This window comes from Pelodiscus sinensis, chromosome 3, assembly GCF_052426305.1.
Source record: "Pelodiscus sinensis isolate ZL-2025 chromosome 3, ASM5242630v1, whole genome shotgun sequence".
NCBI classification, from domain to species: Eukaryota; Metazoa; Chordata; order Testudines; family Trionychidae; genus Pelodiscus; species Pelodiscus sinensis.
In genome coordinates, this window is record NC_143054.1 from 19,861,469 (window position 1) to 19,888,048 (window position 26,580).

At 45.3% G+C, this 26,580-nt stretch overlaps 1 protein-coding gene across 5 annotated transcripts in view; it reads left to right on the forward strand.

Annotated features, from left to right (window-relative positions):
- The window catches only part of LDAH (lipid droplet associated hydrolase), a 213,828-nt gene that overhangs the window by 178,726 nt on the left and 8,522 nt on the right, over nt 1-26,580 (forward strand). For all 5 annotated transcript variants that reach the window (XM_006131859.5, XM_006131858.5, XM_075923427.2 and 2 more), the window contains one exon: nt 6,629-6,711. In XM_006131859.5, coding sequence (XP_006131921.2) covers nt 6,629-6,711 — 83 coding nt within the window. The remainder of the gene's footprint in view (nt 1-6,628; nt 6,712-26,580) is intronic.

Genomic DNA, 26,580 nt, shown 5'->3' on the forward strand with positions numbered 1-26,580 from the left:
AAAAATACAAAAACCTTTTCATTCTGTTATATTGGTCACAGAAGAAAAAGCAGTAGGAAGATGTTATCAGTTTTTACTATCACAAGATGTTAGGGGCTGATTTTCAGAAGTGCAGAGCACTTACAGTTCCAGTTGAAATCCATGGGAACTGTGGCTACTCAATACGGGTACGTCTACACTACAGCACTAGTTCGAACTAACTTAGTTCGAATTAGTTAATTCGAACTAAGCTAATTCGAACTAACGCGTCTAGAACTAAAAACTAGTTCGAATTAGCGTTTTGCTAATTCGAACTAGCAAGTCCACATTGAGTGGACTCTGAACAGGGCTTAAGGATGGCCGGAAGCAGTGCCGGCAGGGCATAAGAGGAGGACTTAGAGCATGGAGATGCTGTCTCAGGCTAGCCGAGGGCTGCGCTTAAAGGGTCCCGACCCCCACCCCGGACACACAGTTCTAAGGGGTGCCCCGCTTGCAAAGAAGTTCTGGCTTGGAGTGCCCGGAGTACCCACACTGGGCACATCACACCACTCGGCCATCAGCCCGGCTGCACTTGCCGCAGGCTGCCATCTGGGGAGAGAGGCAATTGGGGGGCTGCAGGAGAGCTTCCACCCCTAGAAGCCCGCAGAGCCAGCCCAGTCCTCCCCATCGGGGGCTCGTATCCCATTCCTCCCTCACCTCCTTCCACTTACCCTTCCCTAGCCCCCCTTCTTATTGATGTACAAAATAAAGATAACGTTTCTTCCAACATTGACTCTGTCTTTATTGAACAAAACTGGGGGAGACTGGGAAAAGGAGGTGGGAGAGGGGAAGAGAAAGGCTGGGAGAAGGGAGGGCAACTAACATGATCAGGGGTTGGGAACAGGTCCCAGATGAAGAAAGGCTACAGAGACTGGGACTGTTCAGCTTAGAAAAGAGGAGACGGAGGGGGGACAGGATAGAGGTCTCTAAAAGCAGGGGTTGGGTGGAGACGGTGCATTCAGAAAAGTTCTTCCTGAGTTCCCATAAAGAAGGACTAGAGGACACCAAAGGAAAGGAATGGGTAGCAGGCTTGAAACTAGTAAGAGAAAGTTGTTCTTTTTGACAAAGCAAATAGTTAACCTGCGGAACTCCTTGCTGCAGGAGGCTGTGAAGGCTACAACTAGAACAGAGTTTAAAGGGAAGTGAGATCAAGTCATGGAGGTTGGGTCCATGGAGTGGTCTTAGCCAGGGGGTAGGAGTGGTGTCCCTGCCCAAAGGTTGTGGAAGGCTGGAGAGGGATGGCACGAGACAAATGGCTTGGTCACTGTCTTCGGTCCATCCCCTCCAGGGTCCCTATGGTTGGCCGCTGTCAGCAGACAGGCTACTGGGCTAAATGGACCTTTGGTCTGACCCAGGACGGCCATTGTAAGCTCAGGGCTCAGGGTCGGGGGTCTCAGTGGACCCCCTTGATTTTCATGCACACCTGCTCCTGGGTGGCCAGGCTGGCAGCTCTCCTGCCCTAGCCGGCCACTTTCCTGTGCCTAGTGCGGAGATCGTGGACAAGGTCCACGATGTCCGCACTAGCCCAGGAAGATGCCCGCCTCTTGCGGTCCAGGGCAAGCTCCCGGGAGCCGCCAGCCTGGTCCCGGGAAGAGGGGGTGGGCTGGGGGACATCGGGTGGGTGGCTCTGTGCTGTGCCAGGTGCAGGGTCTGCTGGCTGGGTGCTGGCAGGCTTGCACCTGGCACGGGCACCGTAGCCAGCCCGTGCCCCTTTAAGGGATCCGGGGTCGGGAGGGGGGCATAGAGTTTCCCTGGTGTTGGCCAGAGTGGCCACCAGGGAAAGCTGGGGAGGGCTAGCCTCCCACTAGTTCGAATTAAGGGGCTACACACCCCTTAATTCGAACTAGCTAGTTCGAACTAGGCTTAATCCTCGTAAAATGAGGTTTACCTAGTTCGAACTAAGCGCTCCGCTAGTTCGATTCAAATTCGAACTAGCGGAGCGCTAGTGTAGCGCCTATTAAAGTTAGTTCGAACTAACGTCCGTTAGTTCGAACTAACTTTGTAGTGTAGACATACCCTACTATATTTTCCTTGGTTGGCCCTTTGAAGAGAGGTAAGGATGGGGGAAGGTGCGTGCATGTGTGTTTGTGTGTGTATTCTGTACCCTTTCCTTTTAGGTTGAGCGTTTGAGTTCTTTTCAGGTTCAGTTTTTATATAAAAATCTGGAGAAGTTGCTTATTAAAATATCACCACTGACACTTATAAATAATAATTAGAAGTAAAGTCCACAATGTGCCCCAAAAGCACTGTGTTTAAGAATTTAGGACTTGCCAGGCTAGATCAGATCTGAAGTCTATCTTGTCCACTGTTCTGTCTCTGACATTGGCATTTCAAAGTAAAGTGTGGGGTTCCACAGTGTGGAGCTGCAGGGTAATCTGCCCTCCATATTAGGTCTTTTCCAGATCTCTAATAGGTAGAGACTAGCGTAAGCTCTTAAATATATGGTTATATGTTTTCCATATATATGTCAAGTCCCATTTTGAATCTTACTAACTCCTTGGCCTCAGCAACTTCCTGTGGCTCTGAATTCCTGATTTAATCACACTGTATGTGGAAATGTATTTATTTTATTTTCCATCTTTTAATTGAACTGGCAGCCCTCTTGTTCTTGTGTTATGAGACAGAGAAAACAGAAATTCCCAATCTACCTTCTCTATACCAAACACACACTATTTCATATACTTGTAGCATGTCTTCTCTCATTTATCGCTTTATTTAAGTGAACAATCCCAATCTTCTCAGTCTCTCTTTGTATGATTTTTATGGGTTCGATTATTCGCACCACCTTTCTCTGAACCCACCTAGTTCTGTGATACCCTATATGAGATAGGGTGAACAGTACTGCATATAGTATTCCAGATGAGGCTGCACCATTGATTTACATAGAGGCATTCGGTATTCTCTATTATTCACCATTTCTCATCCAACTCACTATCTTGATTGTTTGTTTGTTTGTTTGTTTTTTTAACTGAAATTGCAATGATACTCAGGTCCTTTCTTTGAGTTGATATTTAGAATCCTGTAAGATCTACAAATAGTTCAGTTTTTCCTTCCCACATGCAGTACTGAGTATTTATTAACAAGTAGTCCTGTGGCACCTTAGAGACTAACAAAAATATATGGAATCATGAGCTTTGATGGGTAAAACCCACATGAAGTCTTTCCATAAAAGCTCATGATTCCATATATTTGTGTTAGTCTCTAAGGTGCCACAGGACTACTTGTTTTTAAAGTTACAGACTAACACAGCTACCTATCTGAGACTGTGTATTTATTGACATTGAATTTCATTTGCATTGCCCTTTCACCTAAATGATTTATGTCTGGTCTGAAGTTCCTCCCAGTCTCGTCCAATCCTGATTAACCTAAATAACTTTTTGTCATCTGCAAATGTTGCTACCTCACTACTCAGTCCCCTTTCTAGGTCATTAATAAATGTATTAAACAACAGTAGACCTAGTATGGAACCTTGAATCAACTTCTGTTAACCTTTTGCCATTTAATCCCACCCTTTGTTTTCTGTCTCATCACCAGTTTTTGATCCATGGCAACACTTTGCCTCTCACACTGTTACTACTTATCTTCTTTATTAGCCTTTTGTGTGGAACTTTGTCAAAAGCCTTTTGGAAGTCTAAATAAATTATGTCAGCTGGTTCTCCTTTATCCACTGCTTCACTGACATATCCAGGAATTATAGGAGATTAATGAAACATGAGTTTTCTTTCAATCTCTGTGTTTGTTACACACCTTCCAGGCATTTTGTTTTTCAGTTTTCAACTATCATTGCAATTAATTTACTACAGATGTAAGATACAATCTATTATTCACTTGTTCACACCAAAGTCTTTTTAAAATATATATATATATATAAGACTTGCTATTCTCTAAATCTCGAGAGTAGTGACTGTTTAATGAGATTGCATTTTTTGTTAGCAAGTCAGCTACTTCTTATTTAAGCTTATTCAGAACTCTTGGATACACCATTTGGGCCTGGCGACTTGTGCTTTCTAAATGATCAGTTTGCTCCAGCAGTCATTTTTCTGTTACCTCAGACTCTGATTGCATCTCATCTTTATTACCAGAAAAGAGCTGGTTTGGAAGAAAGAATCTTCCCAGCATTCTAAATAATAAAGACCAGGCAAATAAATCATTTAGCTCCTCAGCAGTGTCTTTATCTACCCTATTGGTTCCCATTAGCCCTGATGATCCTGAAGGCTCGCTAAGTCTATTGCAGGCTTCCTTCTTTTAGTTCACTTAAAGAATCCCTTGTCCTTTGTTTTTACATCTTGAGGTGATTATGTTGTACTCACTGTTACTTACTGACACAGCTACTGTCATGTCTTGATTAGTTCCTATGTGTTTCCTACAATATCAAGAATCAAGAATAATTCTCTTGTGTGATCTAGAATTGGCTGTTCCAAGCAGTCACTGAAAGTGTCTAGAGTTAAAGTGTCAAGAAATTGTTTCCCTACGCTTTGTCCTGTTGTGCTGTTTAACCAGCTTATGTGGTTAGTAGAAGTCCACCTTTATTATTATTTTGTTAGATTTTGCTATCTCTTTAATCCTTCATCCCTATTCACTCTGTTTCTTTTTCTTCATCCAGAGGCTAGAAGGTTATCCCTACTGCTACATAGATATTCTTGCAGCTCAGGGTTGGTATCCACCTTGATTCTGCATTTCCTATTTTTCAGGGCACTTTAAAACCAGTGTTTTCAAAAATGACCTCTGATCTGAGATGACTTCTGCCTGATTTTCAGAGGTGCTGAGCAGCCACAGCTCCACTGGGAGCCAGTGGAAACCACAGGTGCTCAGCACTTCTGAAAGTTGTGCTTAATATTGCCAAAGGTTACAATATGTCCTGGTTTTCCTGGACACAACTTCTTTTTCCATCTTTCTCCTTCTGTCGGAGTGGGAGGGGGACTTTTCAAAAAGAGGAAATGTCTGAAATTTTTTCCAAGGAGACGTTGCAGCTCAGAAAGAGCCTTTCTCCATGCCCTGACTGGTCCCTTTCCTGCAGCCACAGCTAATTGGTCCCTTCCATCACAGCTGCCAGATCCTGTCCAGCCTGCCCTGGCTCCCACCTTGAGGAGCAGGAGAGGCAGGAAGGTGCTGATTGATGACTGACTCTGCATCCCGGGGCTATGCCAACCATCTTATCACTATAACAGGAAGTGACACTGCCTCCTACGTCAAGAGTAAGGCCTCATATCCCCTTCCAGAAGTCCCAAATACCCCTCCCATTATACAGACACACACCCCACATCTGGTTGCTTCTGCATTCCCTGAATACCCTTTCAGGCAAGAAGTGTAACAGCAACCCAGTATGTCTCAACAGAACCCATCAGTGAGCACTCTGTAACCCCCTGAAGCAGAGATGGGAAAGAGGACTATCAAAGATGAGAAGAGGAGAGACAGGAAACCCTAGATAGGATGCAGGCAGAAGACCTTTTTTGATTGCTGCCCTTGCTTAAACTCAGTTTTGCTGTCACTGTTGGGCTGGGCTGAGAACAGGAAATTGCATGTGATATCTCCAGCAAGATGCTACCTGACAGAAACATGACAAGTTCCACATTGGTGATCTGTAATATTTTTAATGTATATAGTTCTGTTCAGCCCAACAGGCTGGCTTCTGATGCTCCTAGTGGCAAAACTCCCTTGGACTTCAACTGGAGCCAGCTCAGACTATCCACAATGCACTGCTAACAATCAACCATCCTGGAGGTTGCAGCCTAGAAAACGTGGTTGGGAGGAGGGGCCAGAGCCAGGTACGCATGCCAAATCCACAGAGTGCCTCATGGGGTCTTTTATGTTCATACTGAGCAGTCAGGATCTTTTTAGAAAGTCTCTCCTGAAAAACCAGGCTTGGACAAATAACTTTCACGCTTCGGATGAAATCATGGCTTCCTTAAAGTCAGTGGCAATTTTGCCTTTGATGTCAATGATGCCAAGATTTCACACATTTTGCTTTTGGTTCCCCATGTGTTTAATAGGAACAATGTAAGCTCCTTGGGGCAGGAAGTGTCATTTTGTTCTGTGTTTGTGCCATATCTAGGACACTGGAGTCCTGGGTTATCACTGGAACTTCTAGGTATAATAATAATAATTAATAATAATGTTCATTAACATGGAATTACCTAATATACAGGATTAATAAGAAAATGAATTACTGTATATATTAGCAAAGTGCTTTGAACATAAAAAATGCTGTATGAGTGCAGAGAATTCTAGCCATTACTTCTGATTTTTCCAAAAGAGCATACTAAAGAGCAGATGGAATAATATAATAATAGTTATTTAATTAATATATTGCATCTTTTTCCTCACTAATACTTTTGGTCAGGTAGCCATCTCAGAAAGTTGATAGCAAAGTGGCTGTGTCACATGAATAGTGAAAAGTAAATTTCTCTGAAAATTATCAGACGTGTTGCTTGATATTTTAAGGCCTAAGCCTCAGTCCTGCAAAATCGTTCTGACTGCTGTATTGCTTTCAATGGGTCTGAACATGATTATAAGTGCGTAGCCTGTAGTATTTCTTTTCAGGATCGGGCCCATTGCTTGCTGTAAGAGATTTGCTTCCTAATTGCATTATTGTGCATTTCTTTTTCTGCAGCAAATGTCCTGTATATGGCAAGCCAAGAAATGATGAAGGTTGTGGAGAGAGACAGTACAACAATAAAACAAAATTTGAAGAAGGTAACAATTTAATCTTCAGAGTTTTGTGAGATACCTAATCACTTTGGGGACACCTTCTGAGTTCATTTACACCATTGTAAATCCACAGGAATTCCACTAGTTCTGATTTTGATTTCAGACCAGTTTGACACCAGTGTAACTCCATTGACTTCAGAGGGGTTGCTTCTGATGCACACCAATGTAAAAGAAGACTCAGACCTATTGACTCTAATTATTCTGGCTTTCTAACACTGAAACTCAGAACCGAATCTGGCCAGTTATATTTTCTACTTAAGATCAATTATTATAATTAGTCAAATATCTGAAAACCTACATTTTTGTTAGTCTCTAAAGGGCTGCAGGACCATTCTTTGTTTTATAGTTTTTTTCAGTTACAGTTTTAGTTACAGACTAACACGCCTACGCCTCTGAGACTTGAAAGCCCATGCTGTTGCATCGGTGTAATTCGTAAAGTTGTGTGTAAAAAAGCTGAAAATATCTGAGAAATTAAAAGTTGGACAGTAATAGCTCTCAGAACCCAGCAATAAAGGAACCTGGTGATATTCAGCTCTCAAACATACTTGTAGCTATATTTCTCTTTTCACAGTACCTCATGAGATATTCAGAGTGATATTTTGAGTTGTTGCTGTTAGAGGTTGTGTTGATTTGTTTGTCAGTCGCATTTTACTGTGAAGGTTGTATAGGTTTGGCTGGCAAAGAGAGAGGTGTGTGCTGAGGAGTTACGTGTTCAGGTTATTGTGTGTACTAGTTGTGGTGGTGTTTGTGGGTATAAGTAGTTGTGTTGATTTATATCTGAGAGATTCTGCTGGAAGATTTATGTTGATTCATATGGATTGCAGTTGAGTGCCTGGGTATGGCAGTTGGGCCAAGTAATCCATCATCTGAGCCATCTCCATCACAGAACCAATGAATTTGTTCCATGAAAATAAGCTGTAGAGTAAGTGTGGTGATTGATTGAGTTAGCTCTGACATCACAGTGGTGTTGAACTCTTCACATGGCATAGATACATGCCCTGCTATCCCTTAGGCAGTGGTGCTGGAACAATTTTCATAGTGAGGATGCTGAAGGCAGAAACCATGTATATGAGGTTTCATTACTACTTGAAGCTTGGGGGTGTAGTAGTAGCACCCCTACTTCCAGCACTTATGCCCTGTGCTGTATTTTGTAAAGTTAAAATGGCAGAGAACTTAAAAACTGGATGATGACAGACTGCAATATCCAGGAATGATTGAACCTGGTGATATTCTGAATAAAAAGTGGTCTCAGCCTTGTTTGTAGCTGTTTTTAGTGCTTCATACTGACTCTATAGACATAGAGGCTGTGTCTAGACTGGCAAGTTTTTCTGCAAAATCATTTGCTTTTGCGGAAAAACTTGCCAGCTGTCTACACTGGCCGCTTGAATTTCTGCAAAAGCACTGACGATCTCATGTAAGATTGTCAGTGCTTTTGCGGAAAAACTATGCTGCTCCCGTTCGGGCAAAAATCTTTTTACGAAAGACTTTTGCGCAAAAGGGCCAGTGTAGACAGCAGAGATTTGTTTTCCGCAAAAAAGCCCAGATCGCGAAAATGGCGATCGGGGCTTTTTTGCGGAAAAGCGTGTCTAGATTGGCCACGGACGCTTTTCCGCAAAAAGTGCTTTTGCGGAAAAGCGTCCTGCCAATCTAGACTCTCTTTTCCAAAAATGCTTTTAACAGAAAAGTTTTCCGTTAAAAGCATTTTTGGAAAATCGTGCCAGTGTAGACGTAGCCAGAAGGTTTCAGAGTGCCAATCCTGGAAATATATTATATACATTCTAAGGGCTTGATTTTTTTACTATACCAGAAACAGCTCAAGCACAGTGCAGGGGCATCAGGAAGATAATAGTGATTCCCTTGTCTTCAGCCACTTGGGCCCTGCTATAATTTAAGGCCAGAGAGGGGTAATTTTTACTGAGGGACTGATTGTATCCCCATGCAGAATCAGGAGTAGCAGTGCCTCACTTAGGCATATCCCTTTCCTTCCCCATCTTTTTCACACTCTTCCTCCAATGCCTGCAAGAGTAGTTTCCAGCTCTTGGAGATTTCCAGTCCACAGGGGGGAATTCTCCAATCACTGTAACTCCCTGTGTGACATGTAAATGTAAGCAGTGCAAGTTGAACTTGACAGATCATAGAATCCAACCACGTGTATTTTCTGCCAGTTGGTTATGGTTAAGATTTTATGTGTTGCTTTCCTTCTGTGTGCTTCTAAATGCATTTCAGCATTTTGAATACTGGAAATAAAATACTGCTCGTTTCAGTATCAGTGCTGTCTATCTTTCCTTTCTACAAAATTATTCTCTTAAACTGCCCAGTCAGATTTGGCTTGGATGCAGATATAAAAAGTACAAGGAGTAATCTCAATGAATCCTGCAAAAAAGTTTGCTTCAGTTCTGGGTTTTTTTTAATGTTACCATGACATTCTGTGTATAGAATCATCATGCACCACTGGGGTTGTATGATATTATTTAACTCTGCCTTTGTGAGGAAGGACAATTCTCCTCCTGTCCCTCTTAAGAGAGATTCTTCAAAAAGAAAACGTAGGGCCTGATCCTTATAAGTATTCTCATTGACTTGACTTGAATAGAACTTGATCCAAAGGTCTTTAAAGCCATTGGAAACTCCCCCTGATTTCAGTGCACTTTGGATCACAGTCCAGGTAAGTAAAGCTTTGCAGGTTACAGTAGGACTGCTAATGATAATAAAGTTAAGTAATTATTTGCAAAATCAGGCTTAGGTACTTAGGAAAATTTTACCTTAATCACGTGCTTAACTTTAAGCACCTGAGTATCCCCATTGACTTCAGAGGGATTATTGATGTGCATGATGTGCTTTGCCTGATGAGAACCACAATGCTTGTAGCTATTTAGTGCCACTGAATTCAGTGGCGCTGCTCATATGTTTCAGGTTACATACATGCTTATTTCCTTAGTTGAATCAGAACCTATGATAACAGTTTGCAAGTGCCTTTGACTGCTTTAGTAAGTGTTTTTCTTGACACTGTTAATCTATGCAATGCGTTGGCATGCAGGAACCTTTGAAAACCTGTATTAATTTTGTTTTATTCATTCCACTGTGTCATCACACTTCTGAAAGGCCAAATTTACCCAAGAAAATGAAACATTGAGGCAAAGTTATAGGCAGCTAGCAAGCCAAAGAAGAAGCAGAAACAAATGTGGGGTTAAATGCCTCTCTTTTTTATTCTTCCTTCTAGTAATTTCTGGGAATGTGAGAATTAGGAGGAAAATCTGAGCTGGCTTTAAGTTAAATTTGAAGTACATTGACAGTAAAAGTGGGTTTAATTTATAAAGGTTGGAAGTTTATAAAAATAGGAACTATAGTCCAAGTTGCTATAGAGCTGGCAAGTTGTCGCTTCAAAAAATTTATACTGTTTAGTAGTCAGTGTGATTGTAAGTTAAAAGCCAACCTTAACACCTGACTGTGCCAGCTGCTGTGAAATAGAAAAGTTATTTCTGGATCATATTTTCATGTTGTGTTCTGAAGGAGAGGAAAGAAGAGATACTAAATTATTCCAGTCACTCCAAGTCCAGATTTAAGTATAATTATTACTAGTTGGGGAGAAGTAGAAAATACGGTTCTCTTCAGACCTAAGGTTCCCAGTCTAACAATGCTCATTGCTCAGATGTATGTGTTTTGGGGGGTTGGAACATTATTTGGGCCATTAGTTGAGGCATTTTACTTGCAGACCTCTAAAGAGGGAAAATATTCACGTTCAATGGCAGTGGCAATGGAATTGTATGTAGAAAATGGCAATTTACCTTTTTCCCATATAATTATGGTGGATTTTTTAAAATAAGGGCATGAACACTATTAATGAAAACCAAGCAGTGAGTGGCACTCCAATAGACTCGGTATTGCAGCACCATCAATAGTTATGTTAAATTACGAACTCAAGACAAATAAAGTAGGATTTGGTGGTGCAAGACTAACTGAGTGATGGAAGTTAATTATTGTTAGCTGATTATTCTTCAGCCAACTGAGCTGAGTTCTTCCACTGTAATAACACCTACTCCCTTTCGCAACCGAAACTGGAAGCGTAGATACTGTACTAGAGGGAGCTTGTTGTGATTTTTACAAATAAATGGAAGTGTGCTGTAATTCAATATTGGTAAAAAATGACTCAACACTGAATGTCACAATCTTTGCAAGTGTAAGGAAAAATCAAAAGAAAGAGTAAATGGCTCAAGCAGATTTTCCACATGGTATCTGTGATAAGCAGTAACAGTACTGCTTAGTATCCCCAAATGATATTTAATTTCTGTATGTATATTCCTAGGCTTGTTTTAATATCTGGTCTTACTTGTGACTTATCTTTATTCACATGAGCAGTCCCGTGGCCATCAATGGGAAATGGAGTCTTTAAAAAGAACTAGTATCTCTGCTTCTAGGGCTTACAAGAGAGGGCGCTTAGTAAATACGTGCACTTTGGTTTTATAGAAATTCTCCCCGTTTTGTCCCATTTTGTAACACACAATGTGCAGTGGTTCCTGGCTACTTTTTCCTGCAGAACCTGATCCAGACCCCACTGCACTCAGGCTTAAGCTTTGAAGCCCACTTATCCCCTATGCTTAAATTTCTGCACTCTCCGGCTCAAGACTGAACATCTACACAGCTATTTTTAGACTATAGTGTATAGACTCCGGTTCAGAGATAAGCTGCCACTGTGCTTGCTGTGTAAACCAGACGTACCCATAGTCATAGATGAAGAAAAGTACTACCCGGTGTTAGGAGCTGAGAACCGAGTCATCTTAAATGTTGCTCTGCCTAGTGCTCCTGCCTCATTCTTCTTTCCCCTTCATTTGTCATTCTGAAGTCAATGGAATGGCTCAGTCAATGGAAGGACCAGACTTTGATCCCCTTACTCAGCTTGAATAGCAGCCTAATCCATGCCAATCCCCTGGATACGGGAGAGGTAAGGTATAGTTCAGTGCAAATCAGGGTACCGCTGTTTGGTCTGGAATGAGCAAAAGTGACAGAATCTAACTCTATATTTATGTAACAAACAGCAGTTTTCAAATCCTTGATTTTTTTATTTTGGTGTTAGGCAAACTTTCCTTGTGAGATTGAATGTTACTGACACATCTAAATATATATTGCAAAACATTTCATTTAAGCTTTCAAAAATAATCTATATTATGTAAAGGGCTATTCTCGTCGCCCTTATTTATGGACAAATCCTATGCACCTTTTATTAAAATCATATTTGTCCCCCATAGCTAAGTCCACCCCTTAGAAGGACATGTCGACACCAAGAAATTATTTTGAAAAACGTACAATTGAAATAACTCCCAAAATAACAAAATCGAAATAGCGTGTCTCCACTATGGGGGAGCATCAAAATTACTCAGAATTAGTAATTACCCAAAATTAATCAGAATTTTGAAATAGCGTGTTCACACTGATTGGAGCCTGCCTGAGACTTAGAGCCCCCCCAGAAGTTCCCTGGGGAGGGCACCAGGAGGGTGGACACTTCCTGCAGCTGGTTGGTCAGGCAAGCTATAACATGTGCTTTCAGGGACTCCTCTCTACAGCCACATCTCGCACGCCACTGCTCCTCTGTCTGCCCCCTTGCGAGACACAAAATGGATGCATTGTGCTCTGGTTGCCCTTGCAGACACCAGACCACTCCCAATACAGAGCTGGAGCTGTTGCAAAGCAGTGCCAGGCTCATGGGTGCAATACTTCCACACTGCCTGCAGTCTGCTCCAGCAGGATGAGAACCAGCTCAGACCGCAGGCCCTCGTCTACCAGGTCCTGGCACTCCTGCTGCTGCAAATGCCCCTCAAACCCCTGGACACTGTGGAACACCACTTCTGGCAGTGGGAAACCAGTTTGGACTTGTGGGACTTTATCATCCTGCAGCTATGGGACGACTAGCAGTGGCTCCAGAACTTCTACAAGCAGAAGGCCATCTTCCTGGAACTCTGTAAGTGGTTCACCCCTGGCCTCAGGCAAGAGGACACCCAACTGAGACCTGCCATACCCTTGTAGAAGCTCATCATTATCGCCCTGACCCTGGAAGCTCACTATACCAGACAGCTACCACTCCGTCGGGAACCAGTTTAGCATGTGGAAATCCAGTCAGGGCCATGCTCCTGCAGGTAGCCAAAGCCATCAACCACATACTGCTACAGAGGGTCATCACTCACATCCCAAGACAGCATCATTACACGCATGGCCCAGGGACAAGCAAGCATGGGAAGGTGCTGGCCATGCCAGGAGCCTGTGGATGGGAATTGGGGACAGGATGGCTCGGCTTCTTCTCTGTTGCATACAGTCTGGGTCCAGCAGTGGTGCATCCCAGAGAGAGAACATCTATCCCTGCTGGCTGGAGGGGGTGAGGAGTTTTGGAGGAAGTGTGTGTGAGTGGCAGAGGCTGAATGCCAGAGAGAGTGCTGTTGGGTTCCTCTCCTCTCCCTCCCTCCAGCAGGTTCCCATGCAGGCGATCAGTCCCCTCCCCATCTCCATGCTTGATCAGGAGCGAATGTTGCCTGAGTGCGGGCATGACCTTGTGCCATGTGTGGCACTGCTGTGTGATTCCATGACCTGACTGCTTAGTGGTGCCTTGTTGTGGAATGGTGTCCCAAGAGAGAGGCTGGAGGAAGGCAGGCCTGTCCATGAACCTTGTAAGAAGGTCCTGTGTGAGAGCGTCCTGGGGCTGAGTGCTCCAAACTGGCACTCCATGTGCACTCATGTGCACAGGCCATTGTGCAACCCCTAGGCCAAGTAAGCCAAGCGAGGAGTGCACAGCCCCTCGCAGCCTGTCCCCGTGTATTGATCGGGTGAGTTCTATAACTTTCCTTACGTGCCTTCCCCAGGATTGTCCAAGGCCTGGGAGACATCCTGGGAGGGGAGACTGGCTCCAGGGTGAGGAGCAGGTCCTGGATGATGATGGCGGGATGGGGGCGGCGCGTGATCAGTCGCCCTCCCACAGTGGCATCCAGCTGCTCATACATGTGCGGTACGACCCCGGAGCATCTGCACTGCTCCCTGGCCTTGTGGTGGGCCTGTCAGAACTCCTTAACTTTCATGTGGACCTGGTCCATGGTCCAGGTGTGGCCTTTGTCAGCCAGGCTGACAGCAATCATACGCGTCCACATTCCTCTTTCTAGTGCGGAGATCCTGGAGATTGGTCTCCTCTCCCCAGACCTTGATGAGGTCCAGGATCTCTACACCAGTCCAGGCCGAAGCTCTCCTGTGTCCCTGGCCAGTGGTACCCAAGGGAGTAGCAGGAGTGCTGGCAGCCATGGGAGAGTTTGAGAGAGCGTTGGGGTCTGCCATGACTCCTGGGATGCTGTTGTATGGCATAGGGCTGGCAAAGCTCGCCACGTGGCACAAGTCTTTTTCCTGCTGCCTGTAGTTTTAAGCTCTGCAGGAGAAGGGGAGCAATGGAGGTGCTAGGTGTGGCCAGAGCAGTCACATGTGCAGCTGTGAGAGGCCAATTATTTTGAATTAGCAGCACCAGATCATCCACACTAATGCTATCCCAAAATAAGCGTTGTTCCCCGAGGAAAGCAGGAGCACAGATTTCAAAATAACCAGCCTCTTATTTCGAAATAATGGGCTTAGGAGTGTGGACGCTCCGCTCATTATTTCAAAATAAGGGGGGTTATTTTGCAATAACTCCATAGTGTACACCAGCGTGAAACCTTTGAGTCTCAAGCATGGTTAGTTAGTAATTTTCTGTGTTATCTTTCGTTTGTGGCCGTGCACAAAAAATTCTCCGTGCGCCCATCTCCTTTAGAGAGCCACGCAGTAGCATGCTAGTAGAAGCAGGTGAGTTACTGGTGGTAGGTAAGTGGGGGCTCAGCTGGGTGGCTCTTTGCTATCCCAGCTCCCCAAAGCTGTTGCCAGGGCATGTAATAATTGCCTAGCTGCTCCGGGGTCAGGGCCAGGGCCGTGTGGCAGCAGCAGCTGCTCCTCTGGGTGCCGGAGCTGGAATCTCATGGCAGCTTTGGGGATGCACCATGAGAAGACATGGGAGGTCTCTAATTCCTCCACCAGCAGACCCTTGGCAAGGACTAACCCAGAGCTAAAAGGCCGGGCTGTCAGCCCCCTCCCTCAATAAACCTCCAGTCTCTGTTTAGTCCCTTTCTGGGGAGAACCAGTCCCCTCCGTTTAATGCTGCCACATGCATAGTGTTTCCAAGTGCTTTCCACGAGCTAGAACTGCCCCTTCAGGCTCCAGCCACCTTCCCTGAGTCAGGGCTGGATTCTTCCCTCTCATGTTTCCTCCTTTGCTGTCTGGTTTGAATGTCCCATTGAGCAAGGGGCTTCCACCTGCAGGAGACCTTCCAGGGTCAGTGGTGTTTCCCTGTCATTTGGCCAAAATAATCCTGCCCCTGCCTCCTAACCCTAAATAATCCGCAGGGACCCTTGCCCCTTCAGGGCTAAGTACTAACACATGGGTCCAGATCGTGCTACTGAGGGAAAACTGAGGCCCAGGCGTGCTGTTCCCATATGGGAGGAGCTGGCATGAGCATTCTGGCTCCCAGCCTGTGCTCAGTGTCGGGGGAAGGGTAGCAGGAAAACGACTCTCCCGTAGGTGCGGGATTGGGCGATGGGAAGGGATCGCTCCCTTCCAACATGGCTGCAGGGAGGCGCTACCTGGGAGAGTCTCTTAGGGAGCAGTGCCACTGGTGGATGCAACAGTGGCACACATCCAAACAAGCACACATGACCTGTTGGCGCACAAGACACAGATCTCTCTGCTTATCGATAGAAAATCTTAGAGGGAACACTGTTCCAGATTCATGTCTGCTTTTAGCATTGTTAGCAGATACTGTTGCATGAGCTTACACTGAAACAACGAGAGAGCGAACAAACTTCTGTGTTATCCAGAAACACAAATTCCATAAACTCAGGAGTCTACGCACAATGTAGTTCATAGTATGAAGCACATGGCAGATTGCAGAGGAAACACATGACTTACAGAATCATGTGTTAAATAGCTACATGCACTGGACCCCCACATGGAGTGGGGGGAGAGGGTACACTTTACTGGGGCCCAAAGGCCTTGTGGGGCCCAGCCCAGGCTGAAGCCCATGCAGGATAATTGAGGCTAAATTGTAGACCATGCCTGAGGATATTTATGGAACTTAGTTCCCTGTATCTGTTGTCCAGATCTTGTGAGGTAAGCTGGCGCCAATCAGAAGCAGTATTAGAGCAGTCTCAAGTAACATTCTGAGCAGTGAGTTGCTGGCCCAGTCCCAGCCCTTCTCTAGAGTAGATAGTGTGTTTGTGCAGTTAAACTAGGACTTGAAAGTTTTAAACTGAGAGATAGAGAGCTATGGAGTGGGAACGTGCAGAAGAAATTGACTTGCGATGGAGTGGAAGGGCCTAATCTATGATTCTGTAATGATAAAACCTAGAAAAATAAAGCTTTAAAGTTAATTGGCCTGATTATAAAATGTTTGAAGTCACGTTGGTCCATTAGAATAAAAAACAATCAAGCCATTGGCAGTATTATATCCTAAAAGTTACAATGACCAAAAAGTTACAGACTTCTAGGATTTTCAGGCTGGGGGTTATGTTAAACAAAAATAGCAAAAAGCGGGGAGCATTTTTCAGAACTGTAGAACACATAACAGTAATTTCAAGATTAAAACAAACTTTTTTCATGGCTCACGAGATTGCATGTCTGGGATGAGGGATGTTGGTATGTCTGTGGGAGGCGCCCATGTTACAAGTTTGTACTGGGCACGAAAAAAATACCTTTGGGCCCTGCTAGGTTTCCCAGGGTGTCCAATTTTGAACCGTACAGTCCAGTATTTGAGCTTTCTGTCCGGGTAACAAATTGAGAAAATATAAATGAGAAAATATAAATGTCTGGTATTTTCTAAACAAGATGTAATGTAGATTGTGATGTAATGTCAAGTGTGTCCGGTATTTTTGTTGAAACCATCTGGCAACCCTAGACCCTGAACACGCACAGTTCCCACTTTTCAGATCTCAGCACCTTCATTACATTGAATGCCGGGTTTCAATTGCCTCTGATCTCAGATGTTAACAGAGAAACTGATATTATTTATTTAGGTTTCACAGAACCAAGTGCTTTCCTTAGGTTGGTCGGTTTGTTTTTTAACCCACACAAACCGTTAGGCTCTCAATTGATCTGTCCATTACAACATTACACACCAACCAGACAAGTAATGATTTAAAATTTAAAAATAATGTGCTGGATTGCAGTTCAACACTCAGCCCATATGCAAAGGCCCATCAAAAAAAATTAAAAATTAGCTTTACATTGTGCCTGGAAAACTAACAAATCTGGTCTCTGGCAAAGCCACTTAGGAGCAAGGTCCAAAGGCTGATCTCAACTGCAGCAATATCGCAGGGAGGGAGAGATGATAACGTTTAGAATATAGATTAAAGCCCATCATAGACGGAGGCTGGTCTGCAGCAGCAGCCCCTGTCTGTGGGCAGGTCCAAGCTCCCCATGGACAGAGGCTGCTGCCGCGGAGCAACCTCTGTCCACAGGGAGCTTGGACCCCGGCAGACAAGGGCTGCTGCCACCTCATGTTGTTGTCTCTGTATCAGAGGCAGCAGCGCGTGGCAGCAAGCAGCCAGTCTGCATAGGTAGCTGGTTTTTAAACTGGCTCCCCTGGCATACCAGCTCCCACCTGCCACCCTGCACTGGCTGCTAGCCCTACCCCATTGGGTTATCTAATAGTCATATAACCACTAAGATTCATGCAATTACATGACTATTCAACTACACAATATCTAATATCCCTAAGCAGGAAGAGGAGGTACTTTCACAAATCAATTTGTATACATCTTGACTGAGACAAAAATTAATCCTTGGTTAAACTAGTCTTTTAAACTAGTGGCCACCCAAGGGCAAATTAAACCATTGACTCATTACTGTGGAGAGACCCTTCAGGGAGGAGAGCTGCTGCCTTATCCAATGAATGCAGGCAAGTGTCATAATAACAATAGTGAGCATTTCTGACCTGAGGATTTTTCAGCGACAGTATTGATAGTTACTTGATTGTAGTGGCACATGTGTTGCCAGTTTATATCCACTCAGAGCCAATCCTAAGGAATAAGGTTCCAAAGTTGTGCAGTGTTGTTCTATGTACCAAATCCATGAAAGAGAAAGGAAATTGTGTTTTATCCAATGGATATTTTTAATTATTTTGTGTTTGTTTGTTTGTTTTCAGTACTGATCTCTGACATAAAAGAGAATAGGGAAATTCCACTCTCAAGTTTATACTTTTTCGAACTATCATACATTCTAAAATAAATGTCAGTAGAGTCAACTAGAGGAAACCTTTACTGTTTTCTTAGAACTTCTTTAAAATGTAAACATCCTTTTGATACCAATCTTAGATTCTTCCACTGTTTACACAGCAGCTCCTATCATTGTGTGGTGTCTGGCCAAAGAGCTAGTAATACTGTATGCAGTCAACATTTAAGGAGTTAAGGTTAAAAATACTGATAATAAGAGTAAAACAGCTTACCAGAACACTGTAGTTACTACTGTATGAAACTCAAAAAACCACAAAGTTAAACTTAAACTTTAAAAAATGAAATGCACACTTAAAACCTTAACTCTGTCCATGTAAAGAAATTCTGAGAAAAACCAGACAGCTTTGTTCTCTTGCAACCAACAGATCCCTCTCATGAGGGATCACATAAGTTCAAATGCCTTACTCGCAGAATTGCCATCTTTCACAATTTTATCATGTCTTGAGATGTTTGAGGTTTTTTCTTAAAGCCCCAGCTGCTAAATCAGGTTCTTACCTTAGAGTCTTACTTTCATTTTTTTTTAAATAAGTTTCTAGCTCTTATGCTTTCAACTAGAAAATGTGATTCTTGAATGCTCCAATTCCAGAAGGAAAATAATAAGAATCCCAAATTTATTGTTTTTCTTAAATCTCATGATTTTTAAAGCCAGTCTTGTAAATATTGGCACCAGACTCATGTTTTTTGAATGCTTAGGTTGGCAATAGTGTATACATAATAGTGAGTACTGAGTCAGGTCTTCTCTATAGCCACACATGGGCTGGAGAAAAAGATGTATTTTACAGATTCCCAATTACACATCTAGCATACTGAAGGGCAGCGTTCCCCACTCTTGATGAAGATTCCATGTGCCTCTAGCTACTCATGTTTCGTTAATTATACATCTACTTAATCTAAATGTAAAACCTGCCATAGCGACCACCTCTAAAGAAAGACCACCTGTCATGAGCGACTGCTTGCAGAGGCCATGGAATGTTTTCCCCCTATACAGGCAGTCCCCAGGTTACGTACAAGATAGGGACTGTAGGTTTGTTCTTAAGTTGAATCTGTATGTAAGTCGGAACTGGCATCCAGATTCAGCCGCTGCTGAAACTGATCAGTTTCAACAGCGGCTGAATCTGGACACCAGTTCTGACTTACATACAGATTCAACTTAAGAACCCCAGGCGTCCCCAAGTCAGCTGCTGCTGAAACTGATCAGCAGCTGATTCCAGGAAGCCCGGGGCAGAGCAACTCTGCCTCGGGCTTCCTGTAGTTAGCCGGTGGTCAGTTTCAGCAGCGGCTAACTTGGGGACGCCTGGGGCAGAGCAGCTCGGGTGCTGCTGGGTTGGTCCAGTAGCGCGGCCGCTCCTCGGCGCTACTGGACCAACCCAGCAGCACCCCAGCTGCTCTGCCCCAGGCGTCCTGATTCAGCCACTGCTGAAACTGATCAGCAGCGGCTGAATCAGGACTCCTGGGGCAGAGCAGCTGGGGTGCTGCTGGGTTGGTCCAGTAGCTCCAAGGAGCGGTGCTGCGGGACCAACTGGCAGCGCCTCACCTACTCTACCACAGGCCCCAGGCTTTGCTCCACGTCTCCCTGGTCTGCTGGGGGGGGGGGCACTAGCTGCGTCCCCCCCCAGCAGACCAGGGAGACGCGGAGCAAAGCGGCGGAGGACCCGGGCCGGACCCATGGCCGCTTCCAGATCAGCTGGAAGCGCCGCGGGTCCGGCCCTGGGTCCTGCGCGGCTTGGCTCAGCGTCTCCCTGGTCTGCTGGCTCCCCCAGCAGACCAGGGAGACGGGGAGCAGCTTTTCTCGCCCCGGAGGAGGCGGGCGGAGGGACCAGGCGTCCCGCCGCTCCAGTCCTCCTGGGCGAGAAAATCCCCGTTCGTAACTGTGGATCCGACATAAGTCGGATCCGCATAACTCGGGGACTGCCTGTAATTTAAATGTGGAGAAACTGAAGAGTAATGACCAGTCATCTGCATCTAGCAACCACATTTCCTTGCTTCTTTTCATAAAAACAAACCTGTAGATGAAACCGATCTACCTTACGTCTCTGTTGCTACTGCTGCTGCCGGAGGTGGTGTTGCTTCAGAGCTGGGTGCTTGGCTAGCAGCTGCTGCACCACCCACATCTGACCAGGCAGAGTAGAGAGCAGCAGTTGCTGACGGAGTGCCCACTTCTGACAACAATACCATTGCTAGCATCAGGGACGTTACATTTAGATAAATTGGCTAATCGAATAGTCATTTAAATTTGCATCGACTATTCGATTAGTTGATAAGGGCATCTCCACCTCTGAAGTGTGTCAACAGGCCCAACACTTCAAGCAGTCCCTCACTGGCCCCATGCTCCTCACAGCATTTCAAAGTGGCAGCACCGCATGGAGCCTGGGGTCAGCTGGGGACTCCCCAGCTGTCCCCGGGCTGCACGGGGCATTTCAAAGTGGAAGTGCTGTGTGGAATCCAGGATCTGGCCCTGGGCTCCATATGGCATTGCCGCTTTGAAGCACCTCCTCCTTTCCCCCCTCTTTGCTGCCTCTTTCTAATAGAGAAAGATGTGACGACTATCTGATAAGCATTTGCTCTTGCACGATCTCAAAATAAAAAAGGAGTCATATAAAAAATGGAAACTAGGACAACTAACAAAGGATGAATATAGGCAAGCAACACGGGAATGCAGGGGCAAGATTAGAAAGGCAAAGGCACAAAATGAGATCAAACTAGCTACAGGCATAAAGGGAAACAAGAAGACTTTTTATAAATACATTAAAAGCAAGAGGAAGACCAAGGACAGGGTAGGCCCACTGCTTAGTGAGGAGAGAGAAGCAGTAACAGGAAACTTGGAAATGGCGGAGATGCTCAATGACTTCTTTGTTTCGGTCTTCACCGAGAAGTCTGGAGGTGTGCCTAACGTAGTGAATACAAGCAGAGAGAGGGTAGGTTTAGAAGATAGGATTCACAAAGAACAAGTTAAAAGTCACTTAGGAAAGTTAGATGTCAGCAAGTCACCAGGTCCTGATGAAATGCATCCCAGGATACTCAAGGAGCTGATAGAGGAGGTATCTGAGCCTTTAGCTATGATCTTTGAAAAATCATGGCAGACAGGGGAGATTCCAGAAGACTGGAAAAGGGCAAATATTGTGCCCATCTATAAAAAGGGGAATAAGAACAACCCAGGAAACTACAGACCGGTCAGTTTAACGTCTGTCCCAGGGAAGATAATGGAGCAGGTAATTAAGGAAATCCTATGCAAACACTTGGAAGGTAATAAAGTGATAGGGAATAGCCAGCATGGGTTTGTGAAGAACAAGTCATGCCAAACTAATCTGATAGCTTTCTTTGATAAGATAACGAGCCTTGTGGATAAGGGAGAAGCGGTGGATGTCATATACCTAGACTTTAGTAAGGCATTTGATACGGTCTCGCATGATATTCTTATTGATAAACTAGGCAAATATAACTTAGATAGGGCCACGATAAGGTGGGTGCATAATTGGCTGGATAACCGTAGTCAGAGAGTTGTTGTTAATGGTTCTAAATCCTGCTGGAAAGGGATAACAAGTGGAGTTCCGCAAGGGTCTGTTTTGGGACCCGTACTGTTCAATATCTTCATCAATGATGTAGATATTGGGATAGAGAGTACGCTTATTAAGTTTGCGGATGATACCAAACTGGGTGGGGTTGCGACTTCTTTGGAGGATAGGGACATAATTCAAAATGACCTTAGCAAGTTAGAGAAATGGTCAGAGGTAAACAGGATGAGGTTTAATAAAGAGAAATGCAAAGTGCTCCACTTAGGAAGGAACAATCAGTTCCATACATACAAGATGGGAAGCGACTGTCTAGGAAGGAGCATGGCAGAAAGGGATCTAGGGGTCATAGTGGACCACAAGTTGAATATGAGTCAACAGTGTGATGCTGTTACCAAAAAAGCAAATATGATTCTAGGTTGTATCAACAGGTGTGTTGTAAGCAAAACTCGTGAAGTCATTCTGCCGCTCTACTCTGCACTAGTTAGGCCTCAGCTGGAGTACTGTGTCCAGTTCTGGGCGCCACATTTCAAGAAAGATGTGGAGAAATTGGAAAGGGTACAGAGAAGAGCGACAAGAATGATTAAAGGTCTAGAGAACATGACCTATGAAGCCAGGCTTCATGAACTGGGCTTGTTTAGTTTGGAAAAAAGAAGATTAAGGGGGGACATGATAGCGGTTTTCAAATATCTAAAAGGGTGTCACAAGGAGGAAGGAGAAAATTTGTTCCTCTTGGTTTCTGAGGACAGGACAAGGAGTAATGGGCTTAAAGTGCAGCAAGGGAGGTTTAGATTGGACATTAGGAAAAAATTCCTGTCAGGGTGGTCAAATATTGGAATAAATTGCCAAGGGAGGTGGTGGAATCTCCCTCTCTGGAGATATTTAAGAACAGGTTAGATAGACATCTGTCAGGGATGGTGTAGGTGGAGCTTGGTCCTGCCTTGAGGGCGGGGGGCTGGACTCGATGACCTCTTGAGGTCCCTTCCAGTCCTATTATTCTATGATTCTATGATTGCAGTGGTCCCCAACCTTTTGGGGCTGCCGGGCGCCTTGGGGCAGGGCCGCGCATGCGCCACGTGCCCGGGGCGCAATAATGGCTTGGGCCGGCCCTGGTCCCTCGGCGGGTGCACATAAATGCCCCAGCGGGCACCATGGCGCCCGTGGGCACCACATTGGGGACCACTGGCTTATTGGATCGTTGACTAGTCGTTCACATCCTTAGCCAGCAGCAGCACAAAAGTAAGAGTGGATTGGCATGGTTTGGTTTTGCAACCTTAGCTTATCCACTGCCATTAACACTGGCACTGGATGCAGAGCTGGGTGCCCAGCCATCAGCCACTGCTCCTCAGCTGTCCAGCTCAAAAGGCAGTGCAGAGGTGAAGGTAGAAATACGATGAATCCCCTACAGTATCTTTGCAACCCCCTTTTGGGTCAGCATCCCTTTTGGAGCCCAGTTTGAGAAATGCTGTATACTTTTGTATACTGTACTGCTATATTAATAAACCCACCAAGAGATTTTAAATACAGTACTGTAGTGTATACTGTATGCCATGTTCATTTAAAAGGTGAATACAATGAAACATGGGTGACAATAATAATCTTTCTGTACTTCTTAAAAGTGCCCATTTTATAGCAAACCTTGATGAGAGACCATCTCTTACAAGTGACCACTTTTGCTAACTCCCATGAGAAGTCACTCTTGGCAAGTTTAATGTATGCAGCCCGGAAGTAAATAACATCTTTTCAGTAAAGCACTAGCTACAGTGAAGAACATTCATTCTCATCAATTGAATTGTACACAGAAACAGAGTAGCCCTAGGCTCAATAAACAAATGAATTGGGAAAAGGAATAGTGGCCATGAAGTGGCAAACAATCTTAAAAGGAAGGAGGGCATGTCTGAATTGTGAAGAAAACTGTTGGCATTTAAATAAGGTCTGAATGAGTTGGAATTAATGGCACAATTTATTTACACTTTCAATTTACACAATTTATTTACACAATGTAGTGTGTAAGGGAGAAGTTTTATTGTTTTATCTTTTACCAAGAGAATTTCAGAAATATAAAAAAAACGGATACCAAAGTCCCACTGACTTTTGTTGATACCTTAATTCCACGTGTCTTTGAATATCTTCCTACCATTTCCTACCCCCAAATTGTGACCCAATTTTTAGATTGCATGGCATAATCCATTCAACCTTCAGCCCTCTGATTCTGTGATTCTATAACACTTGGATTTGGGTAGCAAAACTGATTATCAGAAAACAAATTTGGATTCCAACAAAGTTCAGGAATTTCTAACTAGAATAATATAAAGTTTTATTTATATTGAAGTCATATGGTTGGTAATCCCATCTATTATTAATATTAACTAATAGTGCCCACTGTGAAATTGTTTTCAGTTGCTTAATTGTGTTTATGTTAAACACACGCACGAACACCTGGATGTATAACTGGTATTAGTAATGTGTCCACTTAACTTCATTTACAAGTTTAATTCTTATGTGAAAGGAATGAACAGAGACATCGGCTGGCTCGCACACTACCTTCCACATCCTAATGATTTAACTAACCAACCGACCAATGGACGTGCTAATTGTTCTTATCAGCCTCTTGTAACTACTTGAACAATCTACCTATTGTCTCCTTCTTTTTTTTCCTCCTTCCCTTATTTATTCTTGGATCTGGACTTCTAATACTCCAGTCATCTGAAGAAGTGGGTTGTGCCCACGAAAGCACAACCATCTACATGTTTTGTTAGTCTTTAAGGTGCTACTAGACTATTTGTTGTTTTTTAAGTTTTTCCTGTTAGGGTATGTCTACACTACAGCATTATTTCAAAATATCTAATTTCGAAATAGTTAGTTCAAAATATCTTATTTCGAAATAACATGTCTACACACAAAATGCATTTCGAAATAGCATTTTTCTATTTCGAAATAGCACGTCCACACTGATTGGATGCTGAATCGCATTTAAGGCCAGCCGGAACTGGTTCCGGGAGGGCATCAGGTCAGGAGTTACTTTGTGTGGCTGCTGCCTGAGGCTATCTAAGGCTTGTGCTTAAAGGGACTCCCCTGGACAGCCGGTTCCCAGGTTTCCCTGCTTGCTTGCCTACCTCACAGAGAGACAGCAAAGCATTTTTTTCTCTGCGTGCTCTGGTTGCCCTCACTCAGAACACCACAGCACTCTGCAACATGGAGCCAGAGCTGCCCCTGGGCACTCTCGTGCTTCTCATGGACGTGTTGCTGCAAGCCTGTCTGCACTTTCTGCAGGCTGCCTTGCAGCATCTGCTGCAGCCCAACCTCCAGGCCATCATCCAGACCCTCCTGGTGTATGTGGAGGAGCAGCTGCAGCTCCTGGACGCCAGCGTGCCCCGCTGCATCTGGTCTCTGGACACCAGCACCGACTGGTGGGACCACATTGTCCTGGAGCGCTGGGGAGACCAACAGTGGACCCAGAACTTCAGGATGAAGAAGGATACCTTCCTGGAGCTCTGCGAGTGGCTCGCCCCTGTTCTGCTGCAACAGGACACACACATGGGGCCCGCCATTCCCCTCCAGAAGTGTGTGGCCATCGCCTTATGGAAGCTCTGCATGCTGGATAGCTACCAATCTGTGGGGAACCAGTTCGGCGTGGGGAGATCCACGGTCGGAGCGGTGCTCATGCAGGTATGGCAATCTCCGGCCAGTGTGCTAGGAGGGAGGGTGCAAGGAGGGAAAAGGGGGGGAAGAGTTAAAGTCCCCTCCCCGGGGAGGTTTGTTCTGTCCCGCCCACACTACGGACTGCCCATAGTGGCCAGAATTGCAGGGGGAGTTGCTCTTGAGGAGTGGGGGTGCAGGGCAGTGGCGGGGAGGGAGCACTCTCAGCCACCCTGGCACCCCAGTGACTCTCACTTTTGTGTGTCCCTGTTCAGGTGGTCAAGACCATCAACAGAGTGCTGCTCCACAGAGTTATCCTCCTCTCTGATGTGGACGCAGTCATCAAGGGGTTTGGCTCTCTGGGCTTCCCCAACTGTGGGGGGGCAATCGACAGGACACTTATCCCGTGCCCCAGAACACCAGTCCTCCCTCTACATCAACCAGAAGGGATACTTTTCAGTCATCCTGCAGGCTGTGTCTGACCACCGGGGCCACTTCGTGGACATCAATGTGAGCTGGTCCAACAGAGCACTTGACGCGTGGGTTTACCGCAACTCCTCCGTGTGCCAGAGGCTGCATGCCGAGACTTTCTTCCCCAACCACCACATCAGGGTTGGGGAAGTGGACATGCCTTTGTGCCTGGTGGGGAATGAAGCCTATCCCCTACAACCCTGGCTCATGAAGCCATACACGGGACACCTCAACCCCTCCCAACAGGCATTTAATGCCAGGCTCAGCAGGGCCTGCATTGTGGTCAACGGTGCCCTAGGCCGGCTGAAGGCCTGTTTTAGATGCCTCCTCACCTGCCTGGACCTCTCAGAGCAGAATGTTCCGCATGTGGTGGCAGCATGGTGTGTGCTGCATTTGTGCGAGAGGAAGGGGGAGGCTTTCCTGCCATGCTGGATGGCAGAGGCCGACCACTTGGCCGGCATGTGCACGCAGCCCCGCATAGCTGCCAGCCGGGAGGCCTATCAGGGGGCTGTCCATATCCGGGAGGCCCTCCAGGAGAGCTTCCACCCGGAGGAGGACTAACAGTCTGCCTGGTGAGCCCCAATGAGGTCTTGTGCCTCATTCCATCCTCACGTCCTTCCACTTACCCCTCCCTAACCCTTCTTCCTGATGTACAATAAAGACACGTGTTCAAGAAAACAAACTGTCTTTATTGAACAAAACTGGGGTGGGCAGGAATGAAACTCAGGTGAGACTGGGGAAAGAAGGCGGGAGAGGGGAGGGAAGAAGGTGGGGGAGGGAAGAAGGTGGGAGAGGGGAGGGGTAAACCTGGGAGAAGGGAGCTGGGAGAGGGAGGCAAGGGGAGGAAGGGGGAGGAGAAGCTCAGGGTCTTGCCGGCCCACCTGTCTCCCAGCACTGCGGGTGCGGGGGCCTCAGCGTCCCCAGAGGGGATGGAGGGTGTGGAGGAAGAAGCGGGATGG